The 16,986-nt window shown below is 45.4% G+C and overlaps 1 gene segment (V, D, J or C); it reads left to right on the forward strand.

Moving 5' to 3' along the window:
- Nucleotides 1-320: 320 nt before the first annotated feature.
- On the forward strand, nt 321-803 carry LOC149997083 (putative non-functional immunoglobulin lambda variable 5-48). The segment is given in 2 exon segments: nt 321-366; nt 481-803. Coding segments are annotated over 2 exon segments (369 nt in total).
- Nucleotides 804-16,986: the final 16,183 nt, after the last annotated feature.

The following is a 16,986-nucleotide window of genomic DNA, read 5'->3' on the forward strand; positions in this document are numbered from 1 at the left end:
CACTGAAGGCCATTGACTCAATGGAGCCTGAGGCTGAGGGCTGGGCCTTGTGCTCCCAATGGGGGCTCATCAGCTGTTCTCACTCTGGCCTTGTAGAGTCCCCTGAGCCCATCTTTGTATGGTCTCAGCAGGTGCTTCCCCCAGGGCTCTCCCAAGGGGTGAAGCCAACCCCCATCCCCTCAGCACCAGGGCTCAGGGAGGGGCTAGGCAGTCCTGGGCGGACACAGATTTGCATGGACAGCCCCTCCCTGGCAGAGGATGGGGAAGAAAAGGGGGCCTGGGCAGCCAAGCCCCACTGCGGGGCTCAGGGGCTGTGCACCATGGCCTGGACTCCTCTCCTCCTTGTGCTCCTCTCTCACTGCTCAGGTAGGGGCAGGGCTCAGGGACCCCATGCACCTCCCAATATTACTCTCCTCTTGCTCAGAATTCTTAGATTGTACAGTTTCTCGAGTAAGTTTCCATGAATGTCTGTGTTTGCAGGTTCCCTCTCGCAGCCTGTGCTGACTCAGCCGCCCTCCCTCTCTGCATCTCCGGGAGCAACAGCCAGACTCACCTGCACCCTGAGAAGCGATATCAGTGTCGGTGGTAAATACATATACTGGTACCAGCAAAAGGCAGGGAGCCCTCCCCGGTATCTGCTGTACTACTACTCAGACTCAGATAAGCACCAGGGCTCCGGGGTCCCCAGCCGCTTCTCTGGATCCAAAGACGCCTCGGCCAACGCAGGACTCCTGCTCATCTCCGGGCTGCAGCCTGAGGACGAGGCTGACTATTACTGTATGATTGGGCATGATAGTGCTTAGCACAGTGACACACACAGATGAGGAAGTGAGACAAAAACCTTGACCTCCCAGATTCTTGGTTCACAACTAATGAATATTTAAAAATAACTTCTATTCCTGCAAACTAGAATTGGAAGTATGTTCTGGTTTACAATGGATCTAGTGTCAGTTTTTAATCCATATTTATTAAGTATCAGGAAAACAGAACCAATACAAAATAAATTATTAATTATGTCATTAAAATGATGCCTGTTATCCAAGTGTAATAAAACCAGAGCATGTGGAACTGCTGTTTTACTCTTGAAATAAGGAAAGAGTTGTTTTTCTTTTCCAGAGTCCTGGGACCATCCCAGCAGGTGGACTGTCCTTCATTGCAGGGACCCTGCTGTTCTGGCAGTCAGAGCTGCGGCCTTCTCCTTCCTCCCAGGCTCCTGTGCTCCGGGCTGGCTGAAAAGCACTGTGTACTATTGACAAGGCACCAGAAAGCAAGATCCTGGGTGCAGAGTCAGGCCCAGGAGGAATTCCAGAGGCAAAGCTGGCCTGGAACCTTTTCTGAGTATGGAAGCCTTCAGTTAACTCAAGTACAGGGGGTTATCAAAGGGGAAATTTGTGGCCTGAGGCCCAGAAATCTCTTTTTGGGTCACAGATGGTGAGAACGCTCCACCATTGCTGGGATAATGCTGAGCCTGCTGCAGGAGACATGGCTGAAGAGGGTCCATGGATGAGATGGTCTTATAGCTGCCACCACGCAGGACATGAGGATCTTGTGAGGGGGTTTTCCTGAGCCCACAGGCCCTGACGCGTCCCCCTCCCCTCTCACACTCCACTGGAAGGTGTCTACAATCCAGGGTGTGGGCTGGGCTGTGGGCCGTCAGGAGTAGGTGCTCCCCAATGTGCTCCTGTGTCACCACCACTGTGGAGCTCTTGATGAGCCCAGATCCTAAGTTACCTCCTCCTGAACACATGTCAGCTAACACACTGAGCATTGCCATAGTAATGGTCCCCAAATCACGGACAGAGCACCTACTCTACCTTGTGACCTGGGACAAACGTCACTGACAGTCAGGGCTTCAGCCCTCTTCACCAGCGCACAGTCTCACTCATGGCCTCTGTGACCACCTTTGATCTCTGGCCTGGTGAGGAGGCCGACTAGCTCTGTCACCTGGCTGAATAAACCCACTGCCACAAAGAACTCCCATGCCATGTGGAAGTGAAGTAAACTTCTGCCCTCCTCTCTCTAGTGACCCATCACTGCCCTGTCCCTGAATGTGACCAACATTCATTTATGGTGTGGCTTCTGTTATCACTTGTTCCATAAACCAAGAGACCTCATGTTCTCACTGTTGTCTGTCTTTATGGGGTCAGCACAAATATCTCATTTTCTTACTGCTTTCCTAACACAACCAGAATCACTGTGTATCCCGTTTCAGAGTTCCTGGGTGGCATGACAAGAAAAGCAGTACTCCCACCTTCTGTGACCTGGTTTCCCTGGGCCATCTGCTCCCAGGTAAGAACATAGTCAGGACACATGCCTGGGTTGCGAGTTAGGTCCCCAGCTGGGGGTGCACAAGAGGCAACCACGCATTGATGTTTCTTTCCTTTTCTTCCCCTCCCTCTAAAAATTAATAAATTAAATCTTTAAAAAAAAGAGCAAATAAAACCAACAATTTAACAGATAAAGAACAAGAGCAATGAAAGGAAGAGCTATACACACATGGACACACACATGTGCACACACAGTCTAGGCTGAACGTAGCTTGGCCAGCATTTAATAAGCAAGACAATACTTAATAATAGTGTGCCCTGACCAGGAATCGAACCCACAACCTTTTTTGGCATGTGGGACGATGCTCCAACTAATTGAGCCACCTGGCCAGGGTATTTTTATGTTTTATGTGTCCACCCATGTAATGAATAATAGGATATTTTTATTATTGCTCATTAACATTGTGAAGAATTTTATAATTCATTCTTCATTAGAACGTATTCAGTGCTTTTTGTTGTAGCAGCTGTCCTGAGGTACTAGAAGGTGCTATAGACAGGAGAGAGAGCAGGAGAATCATAAAAGTCACAAAGTGGGGAGAGAAAAGGCAAACATTACAAGGTGTTCTCAGTGTTACTCGAGTGTGAGCAAAGTGGGGCCTGATTAGAAGTGAAAGTTGAAACGGGGCAGAGACCAGTTACTAATCAGAGAGTTTATAAATTGTGTTAAAGCTTGTGGGCTTTAGGAAATAGGGGGAAGGCAACATAGTGGAGTGATTAGAGCCTCAACTCGGAAGAGCCCAGATGCCTGGGTTTAGCTTCCATTTCTGCTGCTTAGATAGCTGTGTTATACAACTATACATACGTAAATATGTATATAAATATAAAATTGACCCTTGATCCACAAGGGTTTGAACTACTTGGGTCCACTTAATATGTGAGTTTTTCTCACTAAATATATTCAACATATAGTTGACCCTCCTTATCCAGGTTTTTCATCTGCCATTGGGAATCCTCAGGTGCAGAGGGCCAATTGTATGCATTGCCCTGTGCCATTTTATATTAGGGATTTGGGAGGTTCTGGAATCAGTCCTCTGGGACAAGGGATAGCTGTAGTTAAGTTTTGGGTTAGTCAAGAGTTACACGTGAATTTTTGAATGCATGGGGGATCAGCAGCCCTAACCCCCCCTTGTTTTATATGTATAAAGGCTAGTTGTTTAAATTCTCATAGGTAGTTGTGAGGAGTAAATGAACACTTGTAAAGCACTTAACGCAGTGACTACTATATAGTCGGCGGCGGCGGCGGCGGCGGCGGCAGCCGTCCGTCTCGAGAGACGATGGTGTAGCTTCTTAAGAGTCTATCTGCACCGCCGAGATTGGCTGTGCAGTCCAACTCGGGAGTGACACGGTATCTGTCTCCTCCCGTGTTGAATCGACATCTTGTGATGACGCTGGAGTGTCCTCTCCAGTGAAGCTGAAGCTACAGAGCCTGGGCAGGGTGATATGGAGGGTCTGCTGTTGCCCATGCAGCAGACCCCCCCTCTCTTCGCAGCTGAAGGGTCCAAGGGAAAGACGAGTCAATACAGCTTGGCTTCAGGTGCGCCGCAGGAGTTGCCGGTGTTGACTACAACGTCAAACCGCCTTAGGGACTCCGGCTCCGGATTTTCTGTCGGGGTTTACTCCCTTAGCCTTTCCCCTGAAGAGGTATGCCGCAAGGCAGCGGAGGTTTTTTGGAGTCAGAGTTTTCCTTCTCTGATGTGCCCTGACTGGATATAAGTGCTGTATAAATATGTATTAAATAAATACAAAATAGGAGCCAATGACGTGTTTTAAGTGGAGAAGTGATATGGTTAGATTGTATTTAAAGTAGATGACTCGGAGGGGGGTGCTGTTTAGGGAATAGATGCTAACAGGCCAAGAGTGGGTTTAGGGAGACTTGTTGAAATTGGTCCAGGCGAGAGATGATGGTATAAACTAGGGTAGGTAATGATAAGAATAGAGAGAATAATGCAACAAATATTGAGGAGGTAAACTTGACAGATCATGTAATTGATTGGATATAGAGGAAGAAAGGGAGGAAGAGTAAAGGTTGACTCCCACATATAAAGTATTGTTTTTAACATTTTAAAAGTGGTATTTTTAAAGTACTTTGGATCTTAGATGTCCTCTATGCCAGCAATATTTGAGGGTTTATGGGCATATTGTGATGGTCCCATAAAAATGAAAACAGCCTGAAATAGTTTTTAATTTTTCCAAATTTATAGGCTTTTGCATTTTTACCAGTCGGTGGAGGTAAATTTTTCTTTAACAATATACTGTTATGCAGGAAAGTCTCATTTAGCCCAAGTCCAAAGAGCCAGAAAGCTTGAATAACAATTTTATGTTGTTTTAATGTTACATCTTTATGTTAAGATTGAAATTATAAAGATAATAGCACGGTGTTAATACTGTAAGAATTTGAAGTGACTGCTGAGTCATTAAAAACATTAAAAATTGTTAATTTTTTATATCCAGTTTTTCATTTTTATTCATATATAATAAACTTCAGTAGCCAGAATATTTCATCACTGCTTCATTCTTTGGGTAAATCTTACCTCCCGTCCCTATTTCTAGATTTGTCAAATTTTATTTTTGTCATTCAGTTTTAAAAAAGGGGAAAAAAACTTGATTGAAATTAGAACTTGAATGAATTTGAGTTTTTCTAGATTTTAAAAAAGATTTTATTTATTTATTTTTAGAGAGAGGGTAAGGGAAGGGAGAAAGAGGGAGAGAAGCATCAAGCTGTTACCTCTTGCCAGAATGGGACTGAACCGGCAACCCAAGCATGTGCCCTGACTGGTAATTGAACTTGCGAATCAGACTTGTGACGTTTCGCTTTGCGGAACGATGCCCAAACAGCTGAGCCACCAGTCAGGACTGAATTTTTCTCTAGATTCTTAATGAAATAATTAAGTGGATAGGAAATTCGGTGTAGTTTTAAAATCTGGGTCCTGGATTATATGGTGTACATTGTGTATGATATCTGTCACTTAGGCTTTTGCAGGACTTGTCAGATATCCCTACGAAAGAGTGTTGGGAAAGATATTTAAACCGAACCTTGAATGAATTGGAGTGTACATAGGAGGAGGTCTGGAAAGTAGTTTAGTAGAGGGATTGTAGGGTATATATGGGTCTGAGCCTGGAAAGGTACATATGAACCAGATTGATAGAATTTGTAAATTATATTCTATATAGTTTGTAGGCGATTTGGAAAGCAAACAGTTTCTAGCAAAAGCGAGCATTATGATCAGATGTGTATTTTAGATAGTTAACGTGGGAGCCAGTGAGTAATATGAATTGGAGTTTGAAAGTCATTTAGGAGGCTTTTTAAGGAAAGAATGATGAGTGCTTGAAATTTAGTAGTGACATGGTTGTTGTCTGGAGGGAGATTTGGGAGGTAGAATTGTGAATGAGTAGTGTGATGGGGAGAGGGAGGTATTAGAAGATATCTCAGATTTGTAGTTTGGGTGACTCGGTGGAATTGAGAAACTGGATATTCTCAGCCTCAGTAGAGAAAAGGGGAAGGAATTATGTGGGATGTTACATAAAACAGTCAGATTAATTTTCCTGAACCACAGGTCTCAAGTCACTTTCTTTTCCTTTTTTTTTCCTTTAGAGACTTTATTACCTTTTTTTTTTTTAGAGAGAGGGGAAGGGAGGGAGAAAAACAAAGATGTGAGAGAGAAACATTGATCAGTTGCCTCTTGTACGCGCCCGGTCCAGGGACGGAACCTGGGACCTTTCTCCTGGCAGTACAACATCCAACCAACTGAGCCACACTGGTGAGGTCTGAGGGCTGCTGCATAGTGCAGTTGAAGGTCAAAAAGATAGGTAAATCATGAAATTTTTTGTGCAAATGCAAGCTATTTAAGCTATTTATCTGTTCTTTTAGCTGTTCATATCCCTATTAGTGTTTCAGTCTGGCAATTAAAATAAAACATTGTTCATTTCTTTTGCCAATGCTGTATAACAGTTATTGGATGATATTTTATTAAAATAAAGCTTTGAATATTGGATAAATGTGCCATTTTTTGAAAACATTTTTAAAAGCTCGGCTTGATTTCTCTTTTTCAGAAGATATGTATGAAAGAATTTATTAACTGTAAATTGTTATGCAGTTATAAGTTATCTATAATTGCCTATAACTTTGGAGATATAATTATTTGGAAAGTATTGCTTTCAAAGTTTGATTTTTTTTACAAACGTTTGTTGTGCCAAACATTATACCTGACACTAGAGAGACAAAGAAATTCAGTTCAGTATTTGCCCCTCAGGAGGTCAGTCTGGTACTAGAGCTAGTACAGGTATCACCTGTATAAAATAGTACCTCTATAACACGGTTTCCCTCTAACACGCTTAGAGAATTGGGGAAACCCTCCGTATAACATGGTACTTCTGTAATACGGTTTTGCTCTAACACAATATGACTATGGAAGATATCCAAGAATTGTTGGTAGAAGAAGAAACTGATGAAGCGATTTTGGTGGAAATGACATCTGGAATGGGCCAAGATAACTTAGGGGACAATAGCACTGATGAAAACGAAGAAGTTAAACAGTTTACTCTAAAAAGCGTAAAGAAAGGCCTAGACTTAACCGAACAGCTTAAATGCAGATCCTTGCACTGAAAGGAGCACAAAGTTTAAGAGAGAACTTCAAAAGTACTTAGCACCGTACAATGAAATTTATAAAAATCTCTCAGCTAAAAGCAAGCAGTTTAAAATAACAGATTTTTTTTTTGCAAAAAGTAGAGCATAGAAATCAAGATATAATGCTGAGGAAAGTTCAGAGGATCAGGCTATCTTGTCAAAAAGAAAACGCATTTGGTTAATGGAGCTTAGTAATGATTAACGAAGAAAAACTACCTAATTCATATTAATATGTAATACTTCTGATGAAAATTGCTTTAATAAAGATATTTCTCTTAATTATAAAAATATAATAGTATGTTTTTGTAATTTTTGGAATGTAATCCCCCCTTTTTTTACTAGTTCTTTGTTTTATATAACACGGATTCGCATAACACGGATTCGCATAACACGGCATTTGTTAGGAACCTAACAACCATGTTATATGAGAGTTACCTGTATATATCCCCCTGGCTGGTTTGGCTCAGTGGATTGAGCGTCGGCCTGCGAGCTAAGTGTCGCTGGTTCGATCTTCCAGTCAGGGCACATCAGAGAAGGAAAACTCTGACTCCAAAAAACCTCCGCTGCCTTGCGGCATACCTCTTCAGGGAAAGGCTAAGGGAGTAAACCCCAACAGAAAATCCGGAGCCAGAGTCCCTAAGGCGGTTTGACGTTGTAGTCAACACTGGCAACTCCTGCGGCGCACCTGAAGCCAAGCTGTATTGACTCCGTCTTTCCCTTGGACCCTTCAGCTGCGAAGAGAGGGGGGGTCTGCTGCATGGGCAACAGCAGACCCTCCATATCACCCTGCCCAGGCTCTGTAGCTTCAGCTTCACTGGAGAGGACACTCCAGCGTCATCGCAAGATGTCGATTCAACAAGGGAGGAGACACTGTCACTCCCGAGTCGGACTGCCCAGCCATTCTCGGCGGTGCAGATAGACTCTTGGGAAGCTACACCATCGTCTCTCGAGACGGACGGCTGCCGACGACGTCGACTTAATAATAGAGTGTAAGAAACAATAGAAACACAGCCACTGTAGGATGGAGCTGGAGCCTCCAACCAGGGGGAACTGCCTTGCACGTCTTCCTCCTCCAGCCTCTGTAATTAATGGTTGAGGCCAGAGAAAAACCTCTGGGCTGGGTCAGAGCAACTGCATATTCCAAACAGCTGTTCTTAAAGCTAACAGGAGAGCAGACACCTGACTATAGGGCTAAAAATTAAACACATTCTTTAGCATGTGCACCACCATATTTAGCTAACGAATAATTTACCTGTAGGAATTCCTTCAGTGGCTTATTATCACCAATAGAAATACTTCCCTTCTATTCATGTAATTACTTCCCTCCCCTTCCTCATAAAAACCACTGCCTTCACCTCTTAATGGCATAATCTGGCTTTCTGTGTGAATCTATGCCCCAGGCTTGCAATTAATTTTTATATCAAATAAATGCCTCTTGTCTCTCACTCTGGCTTTTAATTTTTAAGTTAATAGTAGTGATATTATACACTTATGATTTTATTTTTAAAGATAAATGCTAAGTGAAATTTAATAGAAACATAATAAAAACAGAAAAATATTCACCTCTCACTGACTTTAGAGAAAATCCTCAAATAATAAAATGGTAAAATCCAAAAATAACAGAGTGAAATACAATAGTTAATGTATATTTTTATGTCAGTTATCTTTATAGAGGGAATAAAGTTTCCCCTACAGTGTTCAGTCTGTAGACTGAAACATTTTTAAGATTAGAGGAAAAAAGGAAAAAGAATCTCAAATATATAATATATTATATAATATATTCAAAAGAAGAGACTGAATCCTCAGAGGAGCACTGAAGGGGACATGACAGCCCAGCGTGGGAAGCAGGAGACAGGACACTTTTTCTGTGACAGAGTAAAGTGTAGTGACTAAGAGAGACATAAAACGTCATTATCAGGGCAATGGGGGTGGGAATTGAACAGGAGCCTCTCACAACATCACCACCAACAACACACGGTCACCTGAGAAGCGTAATTCACAAGACTTTTTGTCAGTATGAACTGACAGAGTGCAGTGAAGAGTTTTGAGCCTTGAACTGGTTTAAAATGGTCCTATATGTGTCGTGGTACCACACAAGCGGAAGATGCAAAACAAAAGGTCAAGAAAACCTAAAATATCTGGCAACATAAAAACTATGCCTACACCCTGCATTCAGCAGTCTGGAAGTCATTAGTTATCTAGAGACATTCACTGTCTTAGACCAACCCATTGAGAAACCTACTCATTCTCCTGTTCTGGGCAGTGACATCAGAAGATCCAAGGACAAAATCAGGTTGCCCTCCAGGAGTGCTGGATCAGACACCAGCAGGGGGCACTGCAGGGCAGGTCCTGCCAGAGCTGGGTTCAGGAAAAGGCCAAAATGGGAAATGCTCTACTTCTTTGGCAAACTTGGACAGAGAGCTTCCTTACCAAAGTGAGATTTTTATGTATCCCTGATTATTTATTTAACGAGAATCAAGTGTCTCACACTCATACTGGGTAACAGGGTCTACAACACATAGCCCATTGTCTCAATATAGGCCCCCAAGACTGTCCTTGGAAACCACATGCCATCTGATGGTCTCTCATTCAGGAAATAGTCCCTGATGCCAGAGACAGGCTGCCCAGGGACAATCCATGACAGGGCAGGGCAGGGGCAGGGACGCACACTGTTCAGCTGTGTCTGACTCTGGATTGCTGACTCACGCCTCCGTATGACTACACCTCTGAGTGACCACCTGCTGTGTGCGGGGCCCAGGCAGGGCTGGGAGCCTTAGAGGGCGTGACAAGGAAGATACAGAATCTGATTAAGCTCCTGGGTTCCATCTGCTGCCCAGCAGGTGACTGAGAGGCAGTGAGAGCCAAGTCAGTGAGTAGGAGCAGGCTGTGGGTTTGGTAAAAAGATGAGCCCGGGGTCCTTGACCAAGAATGAAGCAGGTGAGGTAGAGAGAAAAGGTCACATTTTGCAGGTTTCAGGGGGAGGAAGTCAAGGACGCCCTGGGGAAGAGGCTGGTCCTTGAAAATTTGGCAGGAGGGGAGCAGCTGTATCTCCTGGGTGACGATCACAGGCAGGTGTGAGGGCCGAGGTCCCAAGGTCACCCCTGTGATGGAAACTGAGCCACTGCCTCCCTGCTTGTTCAGTGGTGACACAGGGAGGTTAGTTCTCCAGACGACTAGTGGGAGTCTGGCTCAGTTTCTCATTTCCTCTGAGATTTATTTGAGATGTCCCCCCCCCCCCCATGACCATGGCATTCAGGCTGATTTTCCTCTTGGGAGCGAAACCCCTCAGCGTTACCAGGCATCTGATCGCCTCAGAAGCCTTCCAAGGGAGAGAGACTCGGCCTCTCTCACCAACTGATCTGGAGGCCGGACTAGATCACTCACAACATCTCCCCTGACACCTTTACTGTGACAGGCGAGGGGACCGTCTAATTGATCTGGGGAACATGATGCCTGTCCCTGGAGTTGGAACTGGAGTCAATCATGTGCTGACCCCACGGCTGGGAGATTTGGGTCCAAATAAAAGAGAACAAGACAATTCTGTCACTGGTCTCACCACGTGCATCACTCTGCCTTCCACCTGCCTCGTCAGTTCCTGTTGGGTCTGGTGATATGGACACTGGAAACTGCTCATGGAAACAGAAGTTCAGTTCTAAGGAAAGCCACAGCCCTCCCATCAGAGACAATGACCTGAAGTCAAGTGCTCTTAGGAAGGTTAGGAAGTGGCAAAGATGTGCCAAAGTGTGGCCTCCTTTTCCCAGAGGGACTGACACGGGCAAAGCAGGTTGTAAGCTGCCTGGAGACACTGCCCACCATCCCCTGGGCATCTCCACTTCACCTGCCCCCTCTCAGGTGAGGACAGTCCCAGAGGACCAGCACTAGGACCTCTGGCCACACACTCCATGATGCATCCCCTTCTGCTCTTATTTCCAAAACTGCTTCCCAGGTCACCTTGAAGTCACTTCTGAGAATCCCCACTTCACATGTCCTGGTCACAGGTGGTACCATCACTGTCACCTTCCCCTTCTTGTCCAGGGAGTAGGGATCAGAGTGAGCCTGACTCAAAAATCAGACATTCGATTCTCATACAAATATACAATAGACAGGTGTGAATTATTTATTCAACCTATATGTTAATGAAGGTGCCAGTTAATAGGTAAAGCGTGACCAAAAAGCATATGTAAAAACAAACATACAATCTGCTGAAAAAAAGCACAGACATTGAAAAATATATTTGGTGTATTAGAGCAATAGTGATTGATTTCTAACAAGGGAGGAATCATATTAAAAAAAATAAAGCTGTGTCCTGAAAATGAGGGACATACCTCCATGGGCCAGTCACTGCTCAGGACCTGATCCTGCTCTAAGATAAGATTACGTGAGTGAAACAGAAGGATGCCGGCCACTGAATAGTCAAGGGACGCATGGACAGACTCACCCTGAGGAGTCTGAGTAGAACATAAAAGTGTCCTGGAGTGATGAGGATGCCACATAAGGGGGCACCTGGACTGTCCCTAAGACAGGGGGTCAGTGAACAGAGCTATAGGGAGGCAGGATCTGTCTCTGATGAGTTTTAGTCACCATGTCCCACAATGGTGTGTCTAAGTCTGGGCACCAGGGGGCGCCCAGGGACTGTGCCTGAAGGTCTGGGGTAATCAGAGTTGGGATCTGCTACTTGGCACTGTCTGGTGTCCTCTGCTCAGGGTACACAGCTGTGACCTTGCCATCCTCTGGGCCCCACACAGCCCCACCCCATTAAACCCAATTAAATTCTCAGTCACAGGTACCTGACCCAGGGCCCAGTGAGGGATCAGTAATCTGGGGAATCTCATTTGCATGAACGGACCCTCCCTCTCTCAGAGTATGAAAAGGGGGAAGGAGAGGTTCAAGGGAAGCTCTGCTTCAGCTGTGGGACCACTGAAGGCAGAACCCCGTGATAGTCTCCACCATGGCCTGGGCTCCTCTCCTGCTCAGCTTCCTCACTCACTTCACAGGTGAGAGGATAAGGGGACAAGGGAAGGGAACATGAGAAGACATGTGGGGGTCTTCTTCCTGCTCTTGTCTCCAGACCCAGAATCACCATCTCTGTGTGTCTCCCCATTCCAGGATCCTGGGCCCAGTCTGTGCTGACGCAGCCGCCCTCAGTGTCTGGGGCCGCAGGCCAGACTGTCACCATCTCCTGCACTGGAAGCAGCACGAACATTGGGGATGGTTACAGTGTGCAGTGGTACCAGCAGCTCCCAGGATCAGCCCCTAAAACCGTCATCTATAGTACCAGCAGTCGACCCTCAGGCATCCCCGACCGATTCTCGGGCTCCAGGTCTGGCAGCTCAGGCACCCTGACCATCAGTGGGCTCCAGGCTGAGGACGAGGCCGATTATTACTGCTCAGCATGGGACAAGAGTCTCAGTGCTCCCACAGTGCTGCAGGCCTGTGGGGAAGTGAGACAAAAACCTGCTGTCCCCCTGCAATGCAGTTCCCTTGGGCTGTCCCCACTCCTCTGATAAGAGAAATTCTTTCTTAGTTTGGGTGGCCTGCAACTGGGCTCTGAGACCTACCATGGAGAACTTTGACTGGGATGTCTGCCCACATTCTTTGACTTCTGCCCCTCAAGCCTGTCCGGGCAGCAAGACATTGTATAACTTTCTCAAACTGAGCAGGAGTGCCTGTATATCAGGTGAGGCTGCCCTGGGAGTCATTGATAGGCTTCTACTTCTGCAGCCACCTCCATGGGCCAAGTTCATCCAGGGACCCCCTTTTCCCTGGAGAATGAATATGCCTCCTTCACCTGCTGTCCTCAGAGGACCTCCCAGCAGCCCATTCCTAGACAAAAGGTCGTAAACGAAACAGAAAGTCCAGCCCCCCATCAGCTGGGGACACAGTCTCTTTGAGATACAATCTGGTCATTTCAGACTGAAACTCAGACCATGGAATCCTCCATCTCTATCATTGACCATTTACTTCTTTCCTAGACGTTCCAGAGCTGCCACCCTCTCATTAGTCCCCGCCGTGAATGCTCACAGGAGTCCTCTGTCCCTTCGGCACCGGCACTACAATACCTCAGACTGCAGCCTTTGTTTGGGGCTTGGGAATGACCACTTGCCCATTCCCATCAAGGCTAAGACCCAACCATGATTTCTTCTTGTTTATTTGCATCGTCTAAACTTGCTGAGTGATGTTGAATAATCATGGAGTTGAAGTCTCATTGGCCAGTTCCTGATCTTTGTGGGAATGTCCTCCTCCCGCCTCATTAGCTAACGTGCTGACTGTAGGACTAAGTCATATGTGTGTGCAGAGTGTGAGTTACCGTGACATAAGTGTGCCTGTCTATTCATATGTGTGTATGTTTTCATTAGAAATTTGTTTTAAAATTTGGTCAAAGCCTTTTTCTGAAACTATTGAGATCATATGATTTTATTTTTTGATCTATTAATGTGATGTATTATATTAAATGGTTTTTCAATAGGGAACCCCACTTGTGTATCTTCAATAAAACAAATATGGTGTGTCAACCAACTAGTCTGGTATTGGAATCTTCTTTAATATTTTATTTAGAATATTTGATTACTTTATGTTATTAGTTGTAATTTTCCCTTTTCTGTATTTTATCTGTCAGGTAGAGGTATTGCTTTGTATAAGGTTTAGGAAAATTTCCATTTCTTTCAATGTTTGGAAAATACATATGTAGCAAACACATTTGAAACATCCAGTCTTGGAAGGTTTGTTAGTGTTCATTGTGAAACTAACTGTATGTTATGCCTTTTTTTGTGGAATAGTTCCATTATCATTATAATGTGTTCTATTTTTTCCTAAGGAAATTGTTCTTTTATTTGAATTTTTGAAACCCTTTTTATCTACCTAGGAAAATATGCATGTTATCTACTTTTAATAGATTTTTAAATTTTCATGTTTTCCACGTGTCATTTTTAATTTTGTGTATTTGTGCATTATCACTCAAAAATTAATAAGTGGTTGTTCTCTTCTGCCATTTAAACGTTAATTTGATGTGCCAGTTAGAGCTACTGTGTCTGAAATGTCGCCTTTGTTTACTTTTGCACTTATTATTTTGGGAGATGTTCCTTATATGTTGTTTTCATTTTCTAATACATAGGAGAATTCTGCATTTTTCACTCTTGATTGTTTCTCTCTTTACCATATGGTAAATACCCTACCAGTATTTTAACAAGTAAGTATGAAGAGATTTTAAAAATACACAAATTAATGGAATCTCACTGTAGCCCAAATCTGAGACCATTTTCTTCCTTCAGCCACATGTCAACCTGAGGGTCAGTGACACTGGACGACCCCCTATAATGAAATCTTCTGACTCAGAGACTCTACATGGGCCCCAAGGAAGACCCCTTCCCCCACCACGGCCACAGAAGTGACAGCACCAGGGCCAGCCTGGGCAACACCATTCTGGGAAATGAAAATATAATACTGTAATTGAGCCTCAATGGTGGCAATCGAGAGGCAAAATATAAACAAAATACATCTGTGTGGGTAGAAATGTAAAGAATTTGTCATCCAATAGTCCCCGGATAAATTCATAAACTCGGGGAGTTACAATGAGGTCAAACCTCTCTTCTGGTGCTCACCTGGATGAAAGGGCTGACTACATTCTAGGAAACATTGCACTTTGAGAGACAGGACTTGGATGTCCTGGACCCTAGTAGAATAGCCTTGTTGTCCCCACCTCTCCTGACCCCGCCTGTCCTTTTCCTACCTCTGGGAAGCAGCTTGCAGCAGGGCCCTGTCATGCCAAGTGCTGAATCATCCACTCTGAAGGCTCTGCCTTAGAAGCAGGTGGATCCTTGCTCCTGAGCTAGTCCCTGTCAATCAGAAAGTCCCACTTGACATTTTCCCGGGGTTTGTATATTATCTGCAAAATGCTCACTAATACTGCAGCCTCTGCAGTCTTGTAAAGCAGCAGAACTACCTCCTCTGGAGCCAACACCCTTCATGAAACCCACACATGGTAGCTGCCCAGCCTCTGGGATAAAGGGCCTCAGGAACTGCAGGCTCGGTCTCCTTCTACACCTCTGAAGGGAATCGTCATCTCTGAGGCATCAGGACCAAATTGCATTGTATTCTCTCTCTTGGAGCAGATAGTCGGGTTTTATTCAAAGATCAGTTAGTACTGGCTCATTGTTTTAAGCAGGGAGCAATCTGCCTGAGATAAATGGAGAAGATCCCTTGGGGCACCTGGAGAAGAGGGTGCTTTAGGGAACTGAGTTTTCTGGTTCATAGTCAGTTACTAAAAGGCCATATGCGTCTAGAAGTGTGGGAACCATTGGAACATTTGCACAGTTAAAGCAGAGTTGCATACAGGGCACAGAAGGAAGTGGTCTTTTCTGTATTCAACTGCCCAGACATTCACCACATTTTCAAACACATCGCAATCTAATGTTTAGCTTGTTACTAAACTAAGACAATGAGTAAGGAAATACAGGAACATTTTGTCTGAAATATAAACACATTTAGGACACCTAAGAGAAACTTCTGACAAGAAACATGTGACACAGATGAGGAGAACACTGCAAATGTAAGAATATTAAGTCAATTTCTAAAACAAAAAAGTATTCTACATTCTTCACTGGTAAATGTGAAGCTTTACAAAACCATCACTTTTTACCAATTACATACTAAATCAGATCTCTATGAAAACTTAAATGTATGACATGAATTAAATGCTTGCTGCATTGTCTCCTTTGAATATGCCACTGAGTGTATGACCAGAAAACTCCCTTTTGGTGTCATTGCCCTGAGCAGCCCCTGTGAACCCTTCAATCCGGATACACTATCCCACCATCTCTAATGTAGGACAAGAAGCTCACTGTGCATTTATTTAGCAACATCTTCACTGGAAGTGAAACCAAATTAATTTGTCACTCGTGTACGTGTTTGTAACTCACACAGAAGGGACCCTGGGGAGTGAGGTGCTACAGTAGTCAGTACAGCGTATCAGAATCACAGTATCTGAGAACCAGACCGCGGATGTGTGAATAGAGGCAATGAGCTGCTGAGCTGCAGAAACCAGCTGAGCTCTCAAGGCTTTGATCCGGGGGGGGGGGGGGGGGGGGCATGTGTGCCCTGTGACCAGGAGGGGGCGCTGTGGTACCGCCTTGTGGTCCCTACACAGCTGCTCGGTGAGGACTCTTCATTCAAAGATGCCTGGGCCTGGGGGCCGGGCCCTGTGCTCCTTGCTGGGGACGCATCAGCTATGTCTCCTGTCTGGTCTGGCATATTCTCCTGAGCAATAACCTTTGCGTGCTCTCAGCAGGTGCTTCCACCCAGAGCTCTTGCAAAGGGTGAGGATAACCTCCATCGCCCTCTGTCTGAGCTGTGAGCTGAGCCCAAGCACCAGGGTTCAGGGAGGGGCTGGGGCATCACTGGAGATAGACACACATTTGCATGGACAGCCCCTCCCTGGCAGAGGGTGGGGAAGAAAAGGGGGCCTGGGCAGCCCAGCCCCACTGTGGGGCTCAGGGGCTGTGCACCATGGCCTGGACTCCTCTCCTCCTTGTGCTCCTCTCTCACTGCTCAGGTAGGGGCAGGGCTCAGGCACCCTGGGCATCAACCCATGTCACTCCCCTCTTTCTCAGAATCTTGATAAACTTTCCTTGGTCCCTGCCCATCACCCATGAGTATTCATGTTTGCAGGTTCCCTCTCGCAGCCTGTGCTGACTCAGCCGCCCTCTGTCTCTGCATCTCCGGGAGCAACAGCCAGACTCACCTGCACCCTGAGGAGTGACATCAGTGTTGGCAGCTATACCATAAACTGGTTCCAGCAGAAGCCAGGGAGCCCTCCCAGGTTTCTCCTGTGGTATAGCTCAGACTCAAGCAAGTACCAGGGCTCCGGAGTCCCCAGCCGCTTCTCTGGATCCAAAGACGCCTCGGCCAACGCAGGGCTCCTGCTCATCTCCGGGCTGCAGCCTGAGGACGAGGCTGACTATTACTGTGCTGTATGGCACAGTAGTGCTTCTCACAGTGACACACACAGAAGGGGAAGTGGGACAAAAACCTTGAAGTTCC

This window comes from Furipterus horrens, unplaced genomic scaffold (assembly GCF_987537825.1).
Source record: "Furipterus horrens unplaced genomic scaffold, mFurHor1.1.pri manual_scaffold_11, whole genome shotgun sequence".
Lineage (NCBI taxonomy): Eukaryota > Metazoa > Chordata > Mammalia > Chiroptera > Furipteridae > Furipterus > Furipterus horrens.